This window comes from Coloeus monedula (assembly GCF_965178545.1).
Source record: "Coloeus monedula genome assembly, chromosome: 2".
NCBI classification, from domain to species: Eukaryota; Metazoa; Chordata; class Aves; order Passeriformes; family Corvidae; genus Coloeus; species Coloeus monedula.
This window is the reverse complement of record NC_138782.1, coordinates 109,037,839-109,055,467: the sequence shown is the minus strand read 5'-3', so window position 1 is coordinate 109,055,467 and position 17,629 is coordinate 109,037,839. Positions and strand designations below refer to the sequence as shown.

The following is a 17,629-nucleotide window of genomic DNA, read 5'->3' as shown; positions in this document are numbered from 1 at the left end:
TGGACAAGCTGAGAGAATTGGGGTTGTTCAGCCTGAAGAAGAGAAGATGCTGGGGAGACCTTATAGCAGCCTTTCAGTACCTTAAAGGAGGCTTATAGAAAGGAGGGAGAAGGACTTTTTATATGGGTAGATAGTGACAGGACAGGCACAATGGTTTTAAGCTGAAAAAGAACAGATTTAGATTGGATGTTAGGAAAAAATTCTTTACTGTGAGGGTGGTGAGGCACTGGCACAGGTTGCCCAGAGAAGCTGTGGAAGTCTCATCCCTGGCAGCGTTCAAGGACAGGTTGGATGAGGCTTTGAGCAACCTGGTCTAGTGAATGGCATCCCTGCCCATGGCAGGCAGGTTGGAACTGCATGATCTTCAAGATTCCTTCCAACTCAACCAGTTCCATGATTCTATGGTTCTAATATTAATAGATTAGTGTTCCCACCTTGCAATCTAGAAACCAACCATAGCTCTACTCAGCCTGATAGGCTTCCACCTACCCAAACCATGGCTGGAGATGGTGCTCAGATCATTTGCCTGTTAGAAAAGGAAATTGTCATCAAATGCCATCAATAGGGGTTTTCTGCAATGCAACTCCTTTTCTGCATCAAGTTGCCAATACAATCCTTGTGCTAGTTATAGACAATATTTTGATTGCACTTGCTTCATGACACTAGAAAGACCATCTGGCTAAACAGATGTGGTAATCTGATTTGTTTGGCCAATGAGCTGAAAAACCCACAATGGCCTGAATGGGAGTTCCCAGGAGTGCCCAATCCAGCATCTTCTCCTCTGTGCTTCCAGATACCATGTTTATCACTTCAGGAACAGCTTGATAATGGATTATTTGCTTGTGAGAGTTACCAAGAGAGAAGAAATTTCCATACAAGAGACAAAAAGAGGTGACCATATTTTCATCACCAAAAAAAAAAATAGTCATAAGGCCATCTGTCATTCTTTTGCAGTGTTTCATATGTTATAAAACAAGAAACTGGTAAAATGCAAGCCAAACCTTAGTCCACAGGTGTCAGGTCTCCCATGGATTTGAAAAGAACCATTGGTTATTCAATCTGTTTATTTACAACCTTATCTAAATTCTGCAGGGCAGGTCTTCTCACAACCATGTGTTTTATTATAGATGTATAACCTTAAACATGGAATGGCTTGTCTATATAATGTCCCCCTGCCAACATTATCTTCAGCATCTGTCTTAATTTTTAAGACCCTTCGGTTTATAAAAATAAATGTAATTTTAAATCTTCCAAAGTCTACAGCAAGTTTACACTTACCCAACCTCAATTTGTTCTCTTTTAAATTTACTTTCATTTCTCACACCTGTACTGTTTGATATCACCATGTATATAACTTGCATTACTGCAAAAAAAGTTTAAAAAATTAAAAATTTACAAAGGATTCCCCCCTCCCCCCCAACCTATGGAATTATAAATTAGAAATTTATATGTTTAAAGATTAAAAGGAAGGCATTTCAAAAATCTTTCTGGAGACATTTCATTTTAGGTCAAGTAAAAACTCTGTATAGTTCCTTTTCTTGAAGTGTTTCTCAGCACCATTAACAATGAGTAACAAACACTTAATTATGCCCATTCATTTTGCCTTGCTCTGCAGTATCTTGCCAGTGTCTGTAAACTTATATGTTAGAAAAGTTTCCAGCTATAAGGTTCTCCTTTGCATAAAGGATTGGGTTGGCCTTCTGATATTGGACTGATATTGTCTTGAAGTAAGGAGAGAGACAAATTAAAATAAAATGACCAAGCCCCAATCATAGGCTGAATGAGCACAACTAACAGCAAGCTTCTCATTATGCTGAAGACACAAAGCCAAGTCTGCAGAAGCTCAAAAGCTGAAGAAAAGGACAGAGATACAGACATTTCACCAGGCTTCACCACTCATCTAGCCAGGACCCTAGGGAAGGAGGATAGGAGCTGGCTGAGAAGGAAAGAAAAGGACATTATAGTTAAGAAAAAATGGGGATGTATCTGAAGATTCCACATGCCTGACAGCCAGGATTGTATAGGAGTTTGGAGATGACAAGGCTGCATCTTCTGGAAGAAGGAGGGCACTTTGTTCCTTGAGGAGGAAAACATTTTTTCATTATATTGCATTTTTTGAATTTAGGATAGCAAGACAGCAAGAATTGAGGCTTTAATGCAATAAATGAGTTCTGGTAATTTAAAAAAGTGCATTTTTAATCCATTATAGATGATATCAAAGAACTATCCTCTCTTTGGTCAAACTCTTACCCTCCACCATAGTGTTTCCACTTCAGTGTAAGTGTGACATGCACTGTTACCACTCCCTTTGGTTACACAGTAAGTGATCCACACAGTAACTATGGACTGCATTTCTTGTAAATAGTTTCTTTCTCCCTTTGTTTTTCTTTTGGCTCCAAGACATCCTGTCTGCATAGCAACATGACTTCAGCTGTCCCTTGACCCAGCTATTACACCAACACGCTGGCAATAAAACCTGTGTGAGGCTTCTTCAGCCAGCAAGCTACGTGAACTCACTCACACCACCCTCATACAGGACTACCACGGAATTTTTATATCGTGTCTACATAAAAGGGAAGGAGAAAAGACACAAAATATTCTCATCCACTGATGTACTTTGCAGTGACATGGGCCACTTCACAGAAATCAGTGGTCCTCTTAGGAATACAAACTGGCTTTCACAGCATTATATGTGGAACAATACTTCTATGAATCTGGAAACATAAATATAGCCCAAAGTACTCTGGCAACATGTAAAATGCACACGCATGAGCCCAGAATAGATGAGAGCAAAGAAAATGATTGAGATGAACAGTCACATGGAAATAAAAACACTGGGTACATGTATAGAAAATGGAAACAAATAACTGAAAACTGCCTGAAGGCAAGTACCACTGGTGATAATCCAGGGATAATGTTTTCATAGGGATTAACTGTTCTGGAGCACTTTTCCCATGTGTAAAGCACGACATACTTTTTATTCAGATAGGTTGATTTGGCAGTCTCTTTATTTCTAGCAAAAACTATTAATTTTGCCTGTGAAGAAAAAAATTCCAACCTTGGAGAGCCAGAATACAGTTGTTTTTTTCTCTCCCACTGATAATTGCCTGATGGATAGAGCTCAAGAGCTAATTTCCCAGAGATAGTCCACTTCTATAGGATTATTAGAAGCTTGTGTGCCAAATTAGTGATTTTGAATCTTGTATCTTTAATAAATTTTGCTACCAGTTAATGTAATTTTTATACTGAATGTGTTCAATTCATCCTTTGGAAAGAGATTTCATTTCTTTGGCAAAATGTCATTATTCTTACAGACAAGTAACAACGAAGTACATCGCTTTAAAAGAAACTGCTGGGTACAAAGACCAGCATTTACCTTTTGTTAGCAGTATTTTATTACTCAGTTATATTTCTGTGGACCTGCTGGTGATTTTCTGTATGAGAAACTAAATTTTCTGAGAAAGAAAATAGGGTCTCCTTTCAGGTTGTTTCAGAGCATGTGCTCTTTCTCATGATTTTTCATGTTTCAAAGACACCCCAGGGTAGTAGATACAGGAAGCAGAAATATCTTTACTCCTACAATTCCTGGCCGTGCATTAGAATAATCTCAGAATTTATGTCTCTGGGAAAATAACCTCAGGTCCATTAAACATTATTTTCCTGCTATACAGAAAAACTCCTGGGGAAAAGAATCTTAAAAATAAATGAGTGGATAGACTAATACACCACAGGGGCTAATTTGCGGCACAGAGAAAGCAATTCTAACTCAAGGCCACTAATTTGTTGGGTTTCCCTTGTCATATACTGTATTTAATTGTAGCAAGAACTAATCGACAGATAAATAATTGCTTCTTCAAGCCAGGACTAATATAGCAACTTTACAATTAAATATTACTATTACTATTATAAACTGCAATTTTCAGCACCATGTTCTAGGCTTTAACCCCAGTTTTCTTGCTGGGCTCTTAAGAACCACAGTGTAGCAGAACCCAGAAAATGTACCTTTCTCAGGCCAGGTGTTATCTGAAGTATTATCTTGTTTTCAAAAAACACAAACAACCAAACAAATGTCGTGCATGGAAATTATATTTTAAAATAAATAAATATCTAAAATATTTAAAAATAAAATATTGGGAAGTTTGACTTCTAAGAGTAATAAATAGAGTATTAAGACGTCCCTTGTTCTGTTCAAATGTGCAACACAAGAGATGAGATGAAAACAATTGTGCAATATCATTACTGTGAAGCTGATGCTCAGCTGTACCTTTCTGTGGCTCTAGATACACATGAGATGGTGTGACTGTATTCCTCCAAGAAAACTGTGGGATTTGGTCACCACTAAGCAACTGTGAGCTCAGAAGTGATTGCCACCTAAATCACTTGTCCTACTCAAGAAGTTTAATGTGTGTACATAATGTTTGTTCCAAGTGTACCGACCCACACGTAATGTATGACTCAATGTGCTGAAGATGCTTTGTACTGAAATGTAGAAATTGGACCCTGAGGGAAGGATTTGTGTTTTCCTCCTGAATGAAATTAGGATTGCTAACTGAGCACAGGGAACAGCACCTGACCTGCCAAGGTGTGGGTGAGAGGTAAGTGGGAAGCAGAGGGTAGGTGGGAAGCAGCGATTTCAAAGAAGAAACAGCTCCATCCTTTCCTGCCAGGGCAAAGGCATGTGTGTGTGGATAGAAGGACTCAGAAGGAAGCTAAGGACATCTGCAGTTCACCAGGACCACATCCAAACAGCATCACCTTCCAGAGACCAGCACTAAGCAGCTGGATGAAAAACAGCCGGCTGGAGTTTATTCTGGTGAAAACAGATCCATGCTAGGAGGAAGTACACCCCCTAAATTCATCTGCAGACCTGTGATGTCCTGTGAGGCTTTCACAACACAATTTCTTGTTTTAGTTGATCCATTCTTAAACAACTCCATCATTTCAGTTAAATGATATAAGCTGTAATTATCTGCACTGACACATAAATTTAGGCACTGTAATTGCTGCAGTAATAAACACCAACACAATCAAAGTTTTTCAGAAAACTTTTCAGTATTTAGAAGAAGGACACAGATACAGCCAACATGGACACGAGTAGTAGTAGTAGCTGGAGCCTGCGAACACAAAAGCAAATTCAAGGACTGTTCCTTTTGATCAGTCCCTGTGCATCTGGTGTTAGCACCAGGGACAGGAATCACACAGCCAGAATTCATATATCTTGGAATAGGGCTTCATCCATCTCCTACCCTAATGGGTTTGACAGGGAGGAGCAAACTAGACAGTATCTGTCAAAGAAAGCTGTGAAGAGTCATAAGAACGCTCAGAGGTGTGTAATCTCCTAGTAAGGGATAACAGCAGTCCTAGGGTATATCCTACGTCTAGATAGAAAGGGAACCTCTAGAGCCATCTAGAAATAACTTCATAATTTAATATACTGTGGTGTTGTATTTCCCACTGATTCATTTATTAAATGCCTTTCACATTGTTCCTCCCCCCATTCCCCTGCCCCTAGCCCTGGCCACTCCCTCAGGTTCTCCCCATCGGTTCCTGTACCCCAACCCCGCCCCTGAGCAAACCCCCCTGTGCCTGGATCACGAGGTCTCTCTGCCTCTGGGGGTTGCCAGGACAAGGTGTAAGATTAAAGATCCTCTAAGACCCCCGATGGGGAGACCCTTGTCGCCTCCTTCGCCGTCACTGTGCTGTAAGGCTGAGAGCTACCGGAGCAAGAGTGCGGGGCCGTCCGAAATGGACTACGGGAGTGCAACAATGCTCACACTGCCCTAAGCAGCTCCACTGAGCTCAGGGAAAGCTGCAGCTTGCTAAACTAAACCTAGCATTACAACAATATACTTCTTCTGACAGCTGCTGATAAGGTCCATATACAATTTTATTTCAATTAATGACGTAAGAACTTTAATTCCTTTTTTCGTTAACATGGAAACAATCCCCAATTGATAGTCACTTTGAGGTGAACTGCAGTATTGATTTACACTTTTGTATATACTGCTCTTTCACTGGACTACAGGGAGATTTTATTTAGAGCTGCACGGTAAGTTCTGGGCTACACATGCAACCAGACAGCCAACCTTCACAACTCCTTAACCTGGTGGATTTCACACCACACTTCTCTGAGAATGTTTCATATGTATTTTAGTAAAATGGCAAAATCTTCTCCTGTCTGATTTTCCTTGTGTTTATTACTTTATCTTCCAAGCCATATGTTTTTCTCATTTTGCTTTGTTTGTGATTGAATATAAAATTAGGATAGCTACCTAATTCTCATGCCAGGTAGCAGTAAGTCATCTCAATTCAGCAATCATTGGGTTTCTCAGTGCAAACAGTCTATTCCTGTGAGCCTTAATTAAACATGAAAAGATGGAAATTTACTCTCATTGAAGAAAAAGAAAGTTGATATCCCAAGGTACTGGAAACATTCAGGCTACGAGTAGTAGAAATCTGACTGTAATGTCAACTAATGTCTACATGATAATAAAAACTGTTTAACTTGGTAACTAACCGAGCTCCCAAAGACTTTTCCATATCACAGTACCCTGAAAAAACACTTGATGTTTCATTGCCTGCACAGCTATAGCTTCCCACAGCAGCATGTGTTGCAGTGGTAACAGTGATTTGCCATCTCAGCACACCACAAGCAGATGGAGCAGGCTGACACAAGCAATGCCTGGCTGTGAGTGCCGTGGTTCATTCTAATGCATCCCTTTAATTTTTGAGAGATTCATACCCAGCTACAGTGACCCACAGCTGTCCACCAAGTACATATTAGTAAGGTAAATTAACTTTCTGGAGGACTGATGAGTTTCCTGTGAGGAGAGAGGAAGGAGAAGGTGAAGCATGGAGTCAGAGATGGTGCAGTGGGGTGAAGGAATGCGGTTCAGAGCACTAAGTTCCTGCCCATACCTTATGAAATAAGAATGCTCTTTTCAGCTCCAGGCCTTGTGCACAAGTGAGATATTGAAAACACACTTTGATACTAGAGGAAAGCACTTCAATATTTAAAACCAAAAAACTTTACATCACAATAATTTACTCCAGTGCTGAAATGAAGTGCCCTGGTTTAATGCTTCCTTCAGGAACCCTGTAATACTAAACAGCTTTTTTTTTAATATATTAAACCAACAGAAATGTTTATAGTTCAAGAAATGTGACAAGAAGAAATCCCTGAAAGACCCTAGTTCACTTTCCCTCAAGTAACAAAAACACATGCTTACTAGCCTTCACAATAAGGCTGGTATCATCCTAAAAGGATGTTCTGTATTTCAAAATCCAAAATCCTTTATCTAAAATACAGGTTTCCACTAAGACATGGTCACAGTTTAACTGTAGAGCACAGAAACCTGTGTAGATCTAGAGTAGATATTTAACAGCTGGCCAGAAGTGCCATACTGATATGTGTATGTATGACTCCAGGAAGGCATTGCCAAGACATTCTGTAGGAAAAAAGAACAAATCCTCACTCCAAAGAATTGAAGTAAAGGACATTTGTATTTTGACCCATGAAGTAATTTCAACCCTGACTTTGCAAAAAACATCAAGCAGACAGTTTAACCTTTTTGTATTTCAGCTGTTCATACATAATATGAGATTTTATGTGCTCCATTCATGATGATCTTATTTGATTGCAAGAGAAGGGAAGATCTCTGAAAGAAGACAGTCAATATTCTCTCTCTCTCCTGCACATCCTCAAGGATTTTTCACTGGTTTTGTGAATACTCTTCCTTGTAATGAGAAGGAAAGCACTGAGACGGGATGAAGGGAGGTAGGAAGCAGAAGTTTCAGGATGAAAAATGTTTGAAACACTTGACTTTTGCAATGGATTGTATAGAGGTTGTGAACCACTGAACAGTCTTGATAGCTGCTGTGAGGACTATGTAACAGTGGTAAAATAAGCAGTGTTACAACAAATAGTAGGTCTGAACACGATAACAGCTATGGGACTTGGTGCTGACAGTTCAGTTTTTTTCTTGGACCACTTTCGTTCTTTGTGTTAGCAATGGCTCTCTCCATCCAAGCTGCAGCACTCCTTTACTACCCTTCAGATAACCTTATTAATAAATTCAGTGTTTTGCTTCAGAAATAATCACAGTATCCCAAATTCATTGTTTTGATTTCTCGGAGGAGTACAACATAGATCAAAGGTGAGCTGTAAAGGAACAAGGTCTCTTATAAAAATTCATGACAGTTTTGGAAACTGGTGATCTTCCTTCAAAACAAAAGATAAAGTGAAAGTAATTTGCATGTTATTGTTGGAAAACTTACCCAGCCTGCATTCTTTTATCAGACTATGGTGGAAACTAGGGCATGCATGTACATGGTGATATTTTTAAGCATTCCAGGCTGGATCATCTTGTCCTGTCTGGATGTACCCTCTTCAATGCATTGCAAAGCAGTTTTGAGTGCCTCTAAGAACGACATATAGCCACAGAGTTACAGTTATATTCAATACTTGGTAATAATCAGAGGTTTGGACTAAACCTTTGCATTCCCACACATCTGCTGACTCTGTAAGCCCTGGAGATATCATTAGACAGTTGGACTGCTTTTTGGATTCATGTGACCATGATTCCTGCCTCTTCCAGACACAGTGTCAGCATATGTTACTGATATGTTCAAGCATTAGGAAGATTCTTTCCACTAGTCAGGATACTCCACAAGCTACTATTTGGAGCAATTAAGATTTAGCTGTTTAGATTTCATCTCTTAAATTTGTCTGATTTCCTCATTTTCCAGATTTACAGTCTCCAGAGGAGATTGTCTGGAGGATATGGGCCATTATATGCTCTGCAACAGAAGCAAAAAAAAAAAAGAAAAAGTATTTTAGCTTTTAAAATTAGCCACTAGCCATAATACTGTGAGTAGAAAAGGACTTGTCCTTCTTTGCTTTTGAAACTTTTTTTACCAGCTTCAGGACCCTTACTTTCATCCCTTCCCCCCACTCCAGACTTAGTTTTTAAACCACTGTTGCCTTTAAATGAGACGTCCCAGTGTGCACATTCTTCGCACGTGATGAGAGGAGCTCTCCAGACTCCAGATCCAGCTTGTAGGACTGGACACTAATGGTTAATGGAGCTTGCACCAGACTTCACTGCACTCGGGTGTCACAACGATAAACAATTTTGGGAGCTCAGTACAGTCCTAAGAGCTTAAGTAAGGATCAGGAATGAAAACTCCCATTAGCTTCACTGAGATTAGTGTTTCAATCTAAACTGCCTCCATTCCACATTGTTAAAGGCTCTTAGTATCCAATGTTGTGATTTACAGCCATATTTTCAGAACTGTTTGCTACCCAGCATGCTGGTTCTCTTCTGGAAATTACTGTTTTCAATTTGCTTTGCAGCTTAAATGAGAATCCGTGTTTATTTACTCTATTTTGTTTTTCAATATGGTTGCTGATCTTTAAAGCTCTGTTTACTAAAGACAGATTTTAAAATCTGTTCCACAAAATGATATTAAGTCCAGACATTATTTTTCCTGGGATAAGCACAGAGACAGAAATGCAGCAGAAAGGAACATTACCAGTATCCTCCCCTTCCCTGAATTGCTCAGTCAGCTTCAAAGTTAACACTGCCTTCGGGGTTTGTTTGATTTTGGTTTTAAAAGTAAGAAGCATTCTGGCCCTTTGTTTTAAAATTCATGGAGCACAATCTCAGCTTCTGTTTGAAATATATAATAAGCCTTTTATGTGGTTAAGGAGTAGACCTGCATTTTGGCACAGCCCCTGCCTATTCATATCTATAAGGAGAAGAAAATTAATAATGCCAAAAGCAGTTTTGTATGGAAAACATCCAGGCAACAAGACCATACCCTCTTTTTCTAGCCAAGTTCTGTTTGAAAAGCAATTGCAATCTCTTTTGGTTTTAAAGTTATCAGAGCCCAGTTTTAATACAGCTTTGGAGCACCAAGCACATTGCTCATCCTGAAAAGCACTCCCCAGTGATAGTGCTGGACCACAAGCACAGTTGCTTTTCAGCACACTGCTGTTTAGATTCTGCTATATTAATTTTCTTTTCATAGGAACTTCACTGAACTTCTCGTGAAAAAGAGAATTTCTTTCTAATGATTTACAGTAATTGTATCAGATGTGCAGATTTGTATGAAGTGCTTAAGGAATGCATTAAGAATCTCTACCTCATCAACTGTTTTACAATCCCCACAAGCAAAACTTCTACTGAGGCCAGTAACATTACTGTCATTCCTGTCCAGCCCCTATTTCCCTATCTAGATATGCACTTACAGAGCCACATTGTGATGTCCCCAGACCAGTGCTATTTGTTACTCTATTAGTTTGCATCAAACATTTCTAAAATAACAGTATTAGTTTTATTATTCTGTATCAGTTTGAAAGATTCAGAAACACAGCAGAAATATTAACCAACTTAAAAAAAATTTAGAGTCATTTTTATAAATAAATACATATGATGTTTTCTTTGCAGTTAAATTCAGGTCATACATCCAGAAAATATCCTGTCATACTGTCCAGAAATACTGCCGGCATACCAGATGTGATCTGGAAGGTAGAAACAAGGCTAAAGTCATTGTGTGGGTAGATAAGTATTTTTTATAACTATATATCATATTTATACATTATTTCAAGACACGCTGTAGTTCCACAGTAACACAGGATTGGTATAATATGCTAAACATATTAATTATATTTGGCATCATATACCTAACACTGGTATAACATACCTTAGAAATATTCCTTTTATAGGGAGAGCTTAAGTGGACAAAGCATACTCACAAAACCAGCACAGCTCCACCAGTTAAGAAATGATCCCAGGAAACATCAGTTTCTGCCAGTACAGCAGCATCTGTGTTTGGGACATCTGTAAACACAGCTGTGCCATTCTGGAATCCTACTTTTTTACAGCCACTGAAAGCCTGAAATCCAGCTCTAACCTGATATTTTGAGGAGCTCTGTGCCATCTTTAGAAAGATGCTAATCTGTCTTGAAAGAGGCTGCAAACACACCCACTTAAATTTCAATAGATTTTTGAGATTCTTTTGTTCTACACATATTAAAATGAAGGACTAGAAATCAATTCCCTTCAAGGCCGGAAATGTGAGAGAGAAGCAAAAAATGTGACAAAACATTTGATTCTAATTAATGAAATAGCATTTTTTTTTTTCTTCATTTAAAAGTTGCCTATAAGACTCCAAAACATAGCTAAATAATATAGGTGCAATAAATTCACAAAGTAAGTTACTTCATTTAATGTTAGCATTATATCACGATCACTCCTAACCCGTACCCTTCCAGTTAAAGGACCATTGGTGCTTGTTTCTATTAATGCAGAGATATGCTTCTCATGTTCAGTGACCCAGTTCCAAGAAGTATCACAATATAGAAGCCTATTTTCCACTTAATAAACATGCATAATTCCTGTGAATATTAGCAGTGATTATGCACGCTTACACACTCTAGGGCATATTCATCTAAACCCAGGGAATTCAAAAGATCTGAAAGAAAATGTGTTTGGCCCTCTAGACTGCAAGAAACCCTGAAGAATGATAGGAACACTCACGAGTTTTTTATTGGCATATTTTATTTTAATGACAGTTTTGTATATTAATTCCTTAGCTTTCTGCCCACAATGCTAATGTAGCTTTATGCAAGATAAAAGAATTAAGGACTTTTTAGGAGAGAAAAAAGGAAAATTAAGACAGCCAGTAAGGATTAAGCTTAACAGTTAGGATATTCTCTTTGAAGAAGGAAATTCTAGGTTCCAGCTTGTCTGATGCTATTTCCTACAGAAAAAGAGGTTAATTGGGATATTTCCAGCAGCCCAGAAGGTCATATCTCATCACAGGTAGATAAATGAGAGGGCAGGCAGTGCAGATTCAAACAGAGACATGATAATTCACAGAATGGGTAAAGTTGGAAGACACCAGTAGGTCATCTGGTCCAACCTCTCCACTCAAGCAGGGTCATCCCAGAGCACATGGCACAGAACTGCATCCAGAGGGTTCTGGAATATCTCCGGTGAGGGAGACTCCCCAGCCTCTCTGGGAAATCTGTTCCAGTGTGCAGTCACTGCACAGTAAGGAATTTCTTCCTCATATTCAGGTGGAACTTCCTGTGCATCAGTTTCTGCCTCTTGTCCTGTTTCTGGGTACCAGGAAGCAGAGCCTGGTCCATCCTCATGACACATCCCCTCAGATACTGATAGACATTGATGAGGTCCCCTCTCAGTTATTTCTTCTCAAAGCTGAACAGGCCCAGCTCCCTCAGCCTTTCCTCATAACAGAGATGCTTCAGTCCCTTCATCATCTTTGTCACCCTCTGCTGGACCCTCTTCAGGAGCTCCAGCTCTCTCTTGTCCTGAGGACCCCAGAAATGGACACAGCTCTCCAGATGCACCTTACCAGGGCTGAGAAGAGGGGTACAGTCACCTCCCTTGACCTGCTGGCAATGCTCTTCCTCTAATTGATTCAGTTTTCTACGGCTTAAGGGGTACTTAAACTTCTGTGATAAAGGTAAGACAATTACATTATTCTTGTCACTTAAGAGAGAAAGTGAAAGGACTCCAGTCAGTTGATTTTGCCTTTTCTACTGTTCTAGATAGTTTTCTGCAGTAGAAAGATGCAACTCTCATATGAAAATAGATGCATATACCCCAGAGAAACTTAGAATTTAGCACCAGCTGCTATGCTGAGCAATACCTTGTGGTTTTGCACATTTGTTTACAAAACGTTGGCTTGAGTTTTAGCTTCCTCAGAAGGTTATCCACAGATTTGTCCCCCTCCCATGCTCTGTGCAGACTGTCAGGACAGCTAACTCAGTGTTTCAGTACTTAGGTCTCTTTGTGGCTCTGGGCTTGCAGTATATAACCAACTCTTCAATAAACTACTCCAAAAACTGCTGAAGCATTCACTTCATTCAGCACCATGGAGGGAAACATAAGCCCTAACAGTTTGCCACATATTTTGTATCCCAAGAAGAATCTATCTACCTAAAAATGGACCAGTATTTTAATGAACCTATGATATTGCAGAAATCATTAAATATGCAATAGTATAAAGTATATTTCTGCCTATTAGATGCTTATTTAAAAGGGGTGTTCTTGACTAAATATTTTTATAGACACTTCCACTAAAAGTGTTGCAAATAATTTTTCTGTAAAGTCCATTTGTGTAACTGCTATTTATTTTAAGCACTGGATGATTAGTATTCATAATGGAAATTTCAATAGCAAATGTTTCCAAGCCAAACTAGAGTAATTCCCCCTTTAGTCAATACAGTCTTCATCTACATCAGTAAACAGCACAGCACAATTGATGCAAATATGTAGAGTTGGACGGGTTCATGTTGAGGACCTGATATCCACATGTTCTGGAGGTTCCATTTCAGACCAACTCAAGCTTTTTAGCAGGCATTAGATACAGTAACACATTAGGTGTGATCCCAGGACATATCTAGTTACGTTTCATTAAAAAAAACCCAAACAGTTTCTATGCCCTAAGATTGTGCACCCCACTCTGCAATTCTGATGGAAGGGAAGTGGAGATAACCAGGAAATTCACCTCAAAGTCTTGCTAATATAAAATGTTTTGGATCTTTAAGCTGAGGATATTTTCTACTGGGTGTAAGTAAAAAGAAAAGTTTTCTTTGCCTTTGAGTTAGGTGACCAACACCTTTTTATCAACACACACGAAAATGCACCACACAGCTCTCACGAACAAAGAAACAGTGTCATCTTAGGTCAATGTAAATTGGAAATGAAGGAAAGTCTTGTATTTTTTTTCAAAATATATTGATCTATGGAAATCTTCTTCAATAAAATCCAGTTCAGAACAACAGATAAATGTCATCATTCCAAATAAGTTCATGCAGAGGAATTATGAATCAATACATGCTTCATGTATTTTCACCCTGAATATACTTTAAGTGAACTGAAATGCTGTAAATGTAATCATAATGATTTAGGTCTCCTGCTGGTGGCTCATTCTGGAAACATCAAATTCACATCTGGGGGTTTATCTGCAGCCAGCAGCTGGGGCAGACAGAATGTCCTAAACAAGAGAAGCCGCCACCAGGCCAACACTCAGACTATGAGCTCCTCAGAGACATTATTTTACAAGCATTTCTGCGACACAGAGAGAAGTAAAGCTCTGGATTTACAACAGCTAATCATATTTCTCTTCTGCAAAATAAGTATTTTGCCCTGTATAAACATTAAATATAGGATGACAATAAACTGGACGAAATATATGGTGGTGCCATTACAGCGCAAAAATGAAACCCCACAACTACCAAAGCAAGGGAGAGAATCGTTTTCGATGTCCGTATCTAAAGATACACGAGGCTGTAAAGCTAAAAGCCGGATACTGCAGCTCAGTAAGATTACAAAGCTGTCTTCAAATTTCAAGAGCAAAATACTGCTTGCACTCTTCATGTTATTTTTTGCACTACCATCTCTGCAAACATGATACTGAATTTACTCTCTGATATGTCTTCATGAGTAAAGTATCTTGTGAAATATCTATGAACACTTCAAACATCCCTTTGAAGGAAGGAAGTCCTGGCAGTTCTGGCGTGTTTTCAGAAGATGTTTTTTCTCACAGCACACAAATTTATAAAAAAACCCCAACAACAAACAAACAAACAAACAAAACCCAAACCAACCAAACAAAAAACCACAACCCAAAAAAAACCACCCAAAAAACCAAACCAAACAAACAAAAAAACCCACAAAGAAACCAATCAACCAACAAAAACCAAACAAAAACCCCCCAAAAAACAAGCAAACAAAAAAAACTTTACTCTGATTTTCCAAAAAGAAACAATGATTTCTGAAGAGTTGACATACTTTATTACAAATTTTGTAAAGACCTTTTACTTTTCCCAGAAACATGTATGAGAAATGACAGGATGTCTGCTCTTGCCGAATGCGCAGTGAGTACTGTTTAAAATGGGACTTATAAATTATCAGTCAATAACAACCACAATACCTGAGGCTCTAGAAATTCTTTCATCTGAAAATATAATTCATTACAAACTCATTTGTTTCTTAAGAGAATGATTGCTAGGCAACATCTTCAGCAATAAATATTAAAATATGAAGACAGAAACTTATTTATGTAAGCTCAGTTAGAAGTTTTTGCTAGAACTGTTCATTAGAAAGAAAAAGGGTCTAGGTAATAATTTGCAAACTCATCTGGTTCAAGGCTGAAGAAATTTAGGAAAGAACAGTAGCATACATGAGGGAAACAACAGTCCCACTCATCTGCAAAAATTGTCATTGTGCTCAATATTAACTACTTACATTTGAAAGGCTGCTTTATTTTTATTCAACCTCACATTGTATTTACGAGCTGTTCTGATCCTACAGCTCATCATTGCCATTCAATATTTCTCCTAATTAACATTACTTTGAAGTCTCTGACCTTTAGGCAGACACTCAATTTTGAATTAAAATATAATTATCTTTGTAACATGAATACACTTTTTATGCTACCCCATGTCCTTCTTGTTACAGAATAGATACATAATAAATGTAAGGAAAAGACTGCATTGAACTTGGTAAAGTAATGAAAAACAAGAAGAAAATAAACTGATCAGCCTACTTTCCCAATAAAACCGGAATGAAGTGACAGCAGGGAAAAAAATAAAGGCAATACCTACAATTTATGGAAGAAATCCTTTGTGCACAGTGGATAATTTATCTGCAGGTCATACTATCATGAAACTTCACCACTTTTGTAATTGTGTCCAGCAATCATGGTTTATTGAACAGGACCACGGCCATCCTTTGAAGGTGAACGAGGTCCATGAATTTCAGAGTGCAGAGAATATATTATATTTCTTGTGAATAAATCACATCTTTTTTTCTAAACTTTTGGTTCTGGTCACTATAGTTACATGAATCACTGGTGTGATGAGGGTAACACTTCCCACTCATCTCCTCATCTTCACCATTGCTTCTCCCAGCAAAGTTATTCCTTAGTCTAAATGGCCAGCAGCTCTGGACCGTATGTTTGCTTTATATTACTTCATAACTTTTTCTACAGCCAAATAACTTACATTTAAGTTGACAAATAACTTAGTAAATGTAAACAACTTACTTTTACGTAGAGCTGCTGAAACTCCTCAAGGTTCAGTCTACCACTTGGACAGTCCTTTAGAAATCCTTTGTACCACTGTTTTAGCTCATGTTCATTGAACTCCGTGCTCTTCACCAGATCCTCCATCACCTCAGGGGCCAGCTTACTATTTTGTTTCCCCATTTTGCCTTAAGAAGAAATAAATGAATACAATTAGCCACATGTGAACATTTTAAACTGGAATTAGCCATGTAACTGGAACTTAACACTTGTTTTGTATTCACTGCTGCTTTCAGTCAAACACAACTTCACAGATTCACTGGTGAACATGCACCTAAGTTATGCTTGAATATTGGAGGCTGAAAATAGTCAAAAAGGCAAGATTCTTCTTTCATTTAGGAATCTTAAGGCCTGGAGACAGACTACTCATTTGCCTTAAAATTAGGCACTTTACAGCTTTTCTTTACAGTAAGATTGAAAAAGATTACTTTTATTTTATTTGAATGTAACAAAAAAAATTCACAGATTCAGGGATGTCCACAGAATTCTTCCTTATCTTCGTCTTGAAAATATCTTCTGATATGACAGCCACATTAGCAGCTACTCCTCACATGTCCAAGGCTGTGGACAGACAGGCTGGTAACATACAGCGCTAGGTATTCCACTGGGAGGAAGCAATGCAAGAGTCCACAAACTTGATCACAAAAAATGATGAAACCAAACTGGAAAAATAAATTTAATTCTTATATATTTGTACATATACATGTATACACAGACATATGTATAAATAGATGCATATTTATATATTCAATGCACAGTTGATAAACATTAGATGGGTTTACATTTCATCACTGCTTACATTTCATCACTGTTAGCTCTGAAGATATTCACTGCATTTGTTATATACATTTGGTATACACTTAAACATATTAAATATAAACCAGACAGAAACACAAAATTTGCATGCATGTATAGATAAATAGTAATTTCAGTACTACTCATGTTGGCCCTTTGAGATACTTTCAGGTTCTTTGACATTTGACCAAAGACATCCTTTGAGAGAACTTTAGAGAAAACCTCATCTTTAACTTTTTCCCATTTTGTTACAGTTTCTTTCATGACAGATGTCTTTCAGTTACTTTTTAATCAGATGACAGACAGCACTTAACTGTCCTGTAGAGAACTGCAAAGCGATGAATAATTTCTTTCCTGAGCTTAGTTTTGCATTTTTATTTTTATCTCCAGTATAGCATCTGTGTCTAATGATTGCACCACACTGAATGCATTGATTTCTAGTCCATATCACCACCCATTCCTCCTTTTAATTTATTGCTTTTGGCATCTTCCCCTATTTCAAAGCAGAAGTTTCTTTCACCTCAGAAGGACATACTTCGTTCTCTTCCAATAAATCAATATATTTATATAATTTCCTTTATGGGAACATTCCTTGAGCAGGTGCAAGTTAAAAATTCTTCTTGGTCTCTGTGTGTGGCCAACACGTTCCCTGGTGCCTACTGCCAGCAGCAGCAGGTCTGTTCCTAAAACACCTCATGGCTCCCCTCCCTCT

At 38.3% G+C, this 17,629-nt stretch overlaps 1 protein-coding gene across 2 annotated transcripts in view; it reads right to left on the bottom strand.

The window, feature by feature from the left end:
• The window catches only part of VSNL1 (visinin like 1), a gene marked incomplete at both ends in the record, with an annotated part of 46,162 nt that extends 29,917 nt beyond the window's left edge, over nt 1-16,245 (bottom strand). For both annotated transcript variants that reach the window (XM_082303044.1, XM_082303045.1), the window contains one exon: nt 16,084-16,245. In XM_082303044.1, coding sequence (XP_082159170.1) covers nt 16,084-16,245 — 162 coding nt within the window. The remainder of the gene's footprint in view (nt 1-16,083) is intronic.
• Between the last annotated feature and the right edge of the window lie 1,384 nt (nt 16,246-17,629).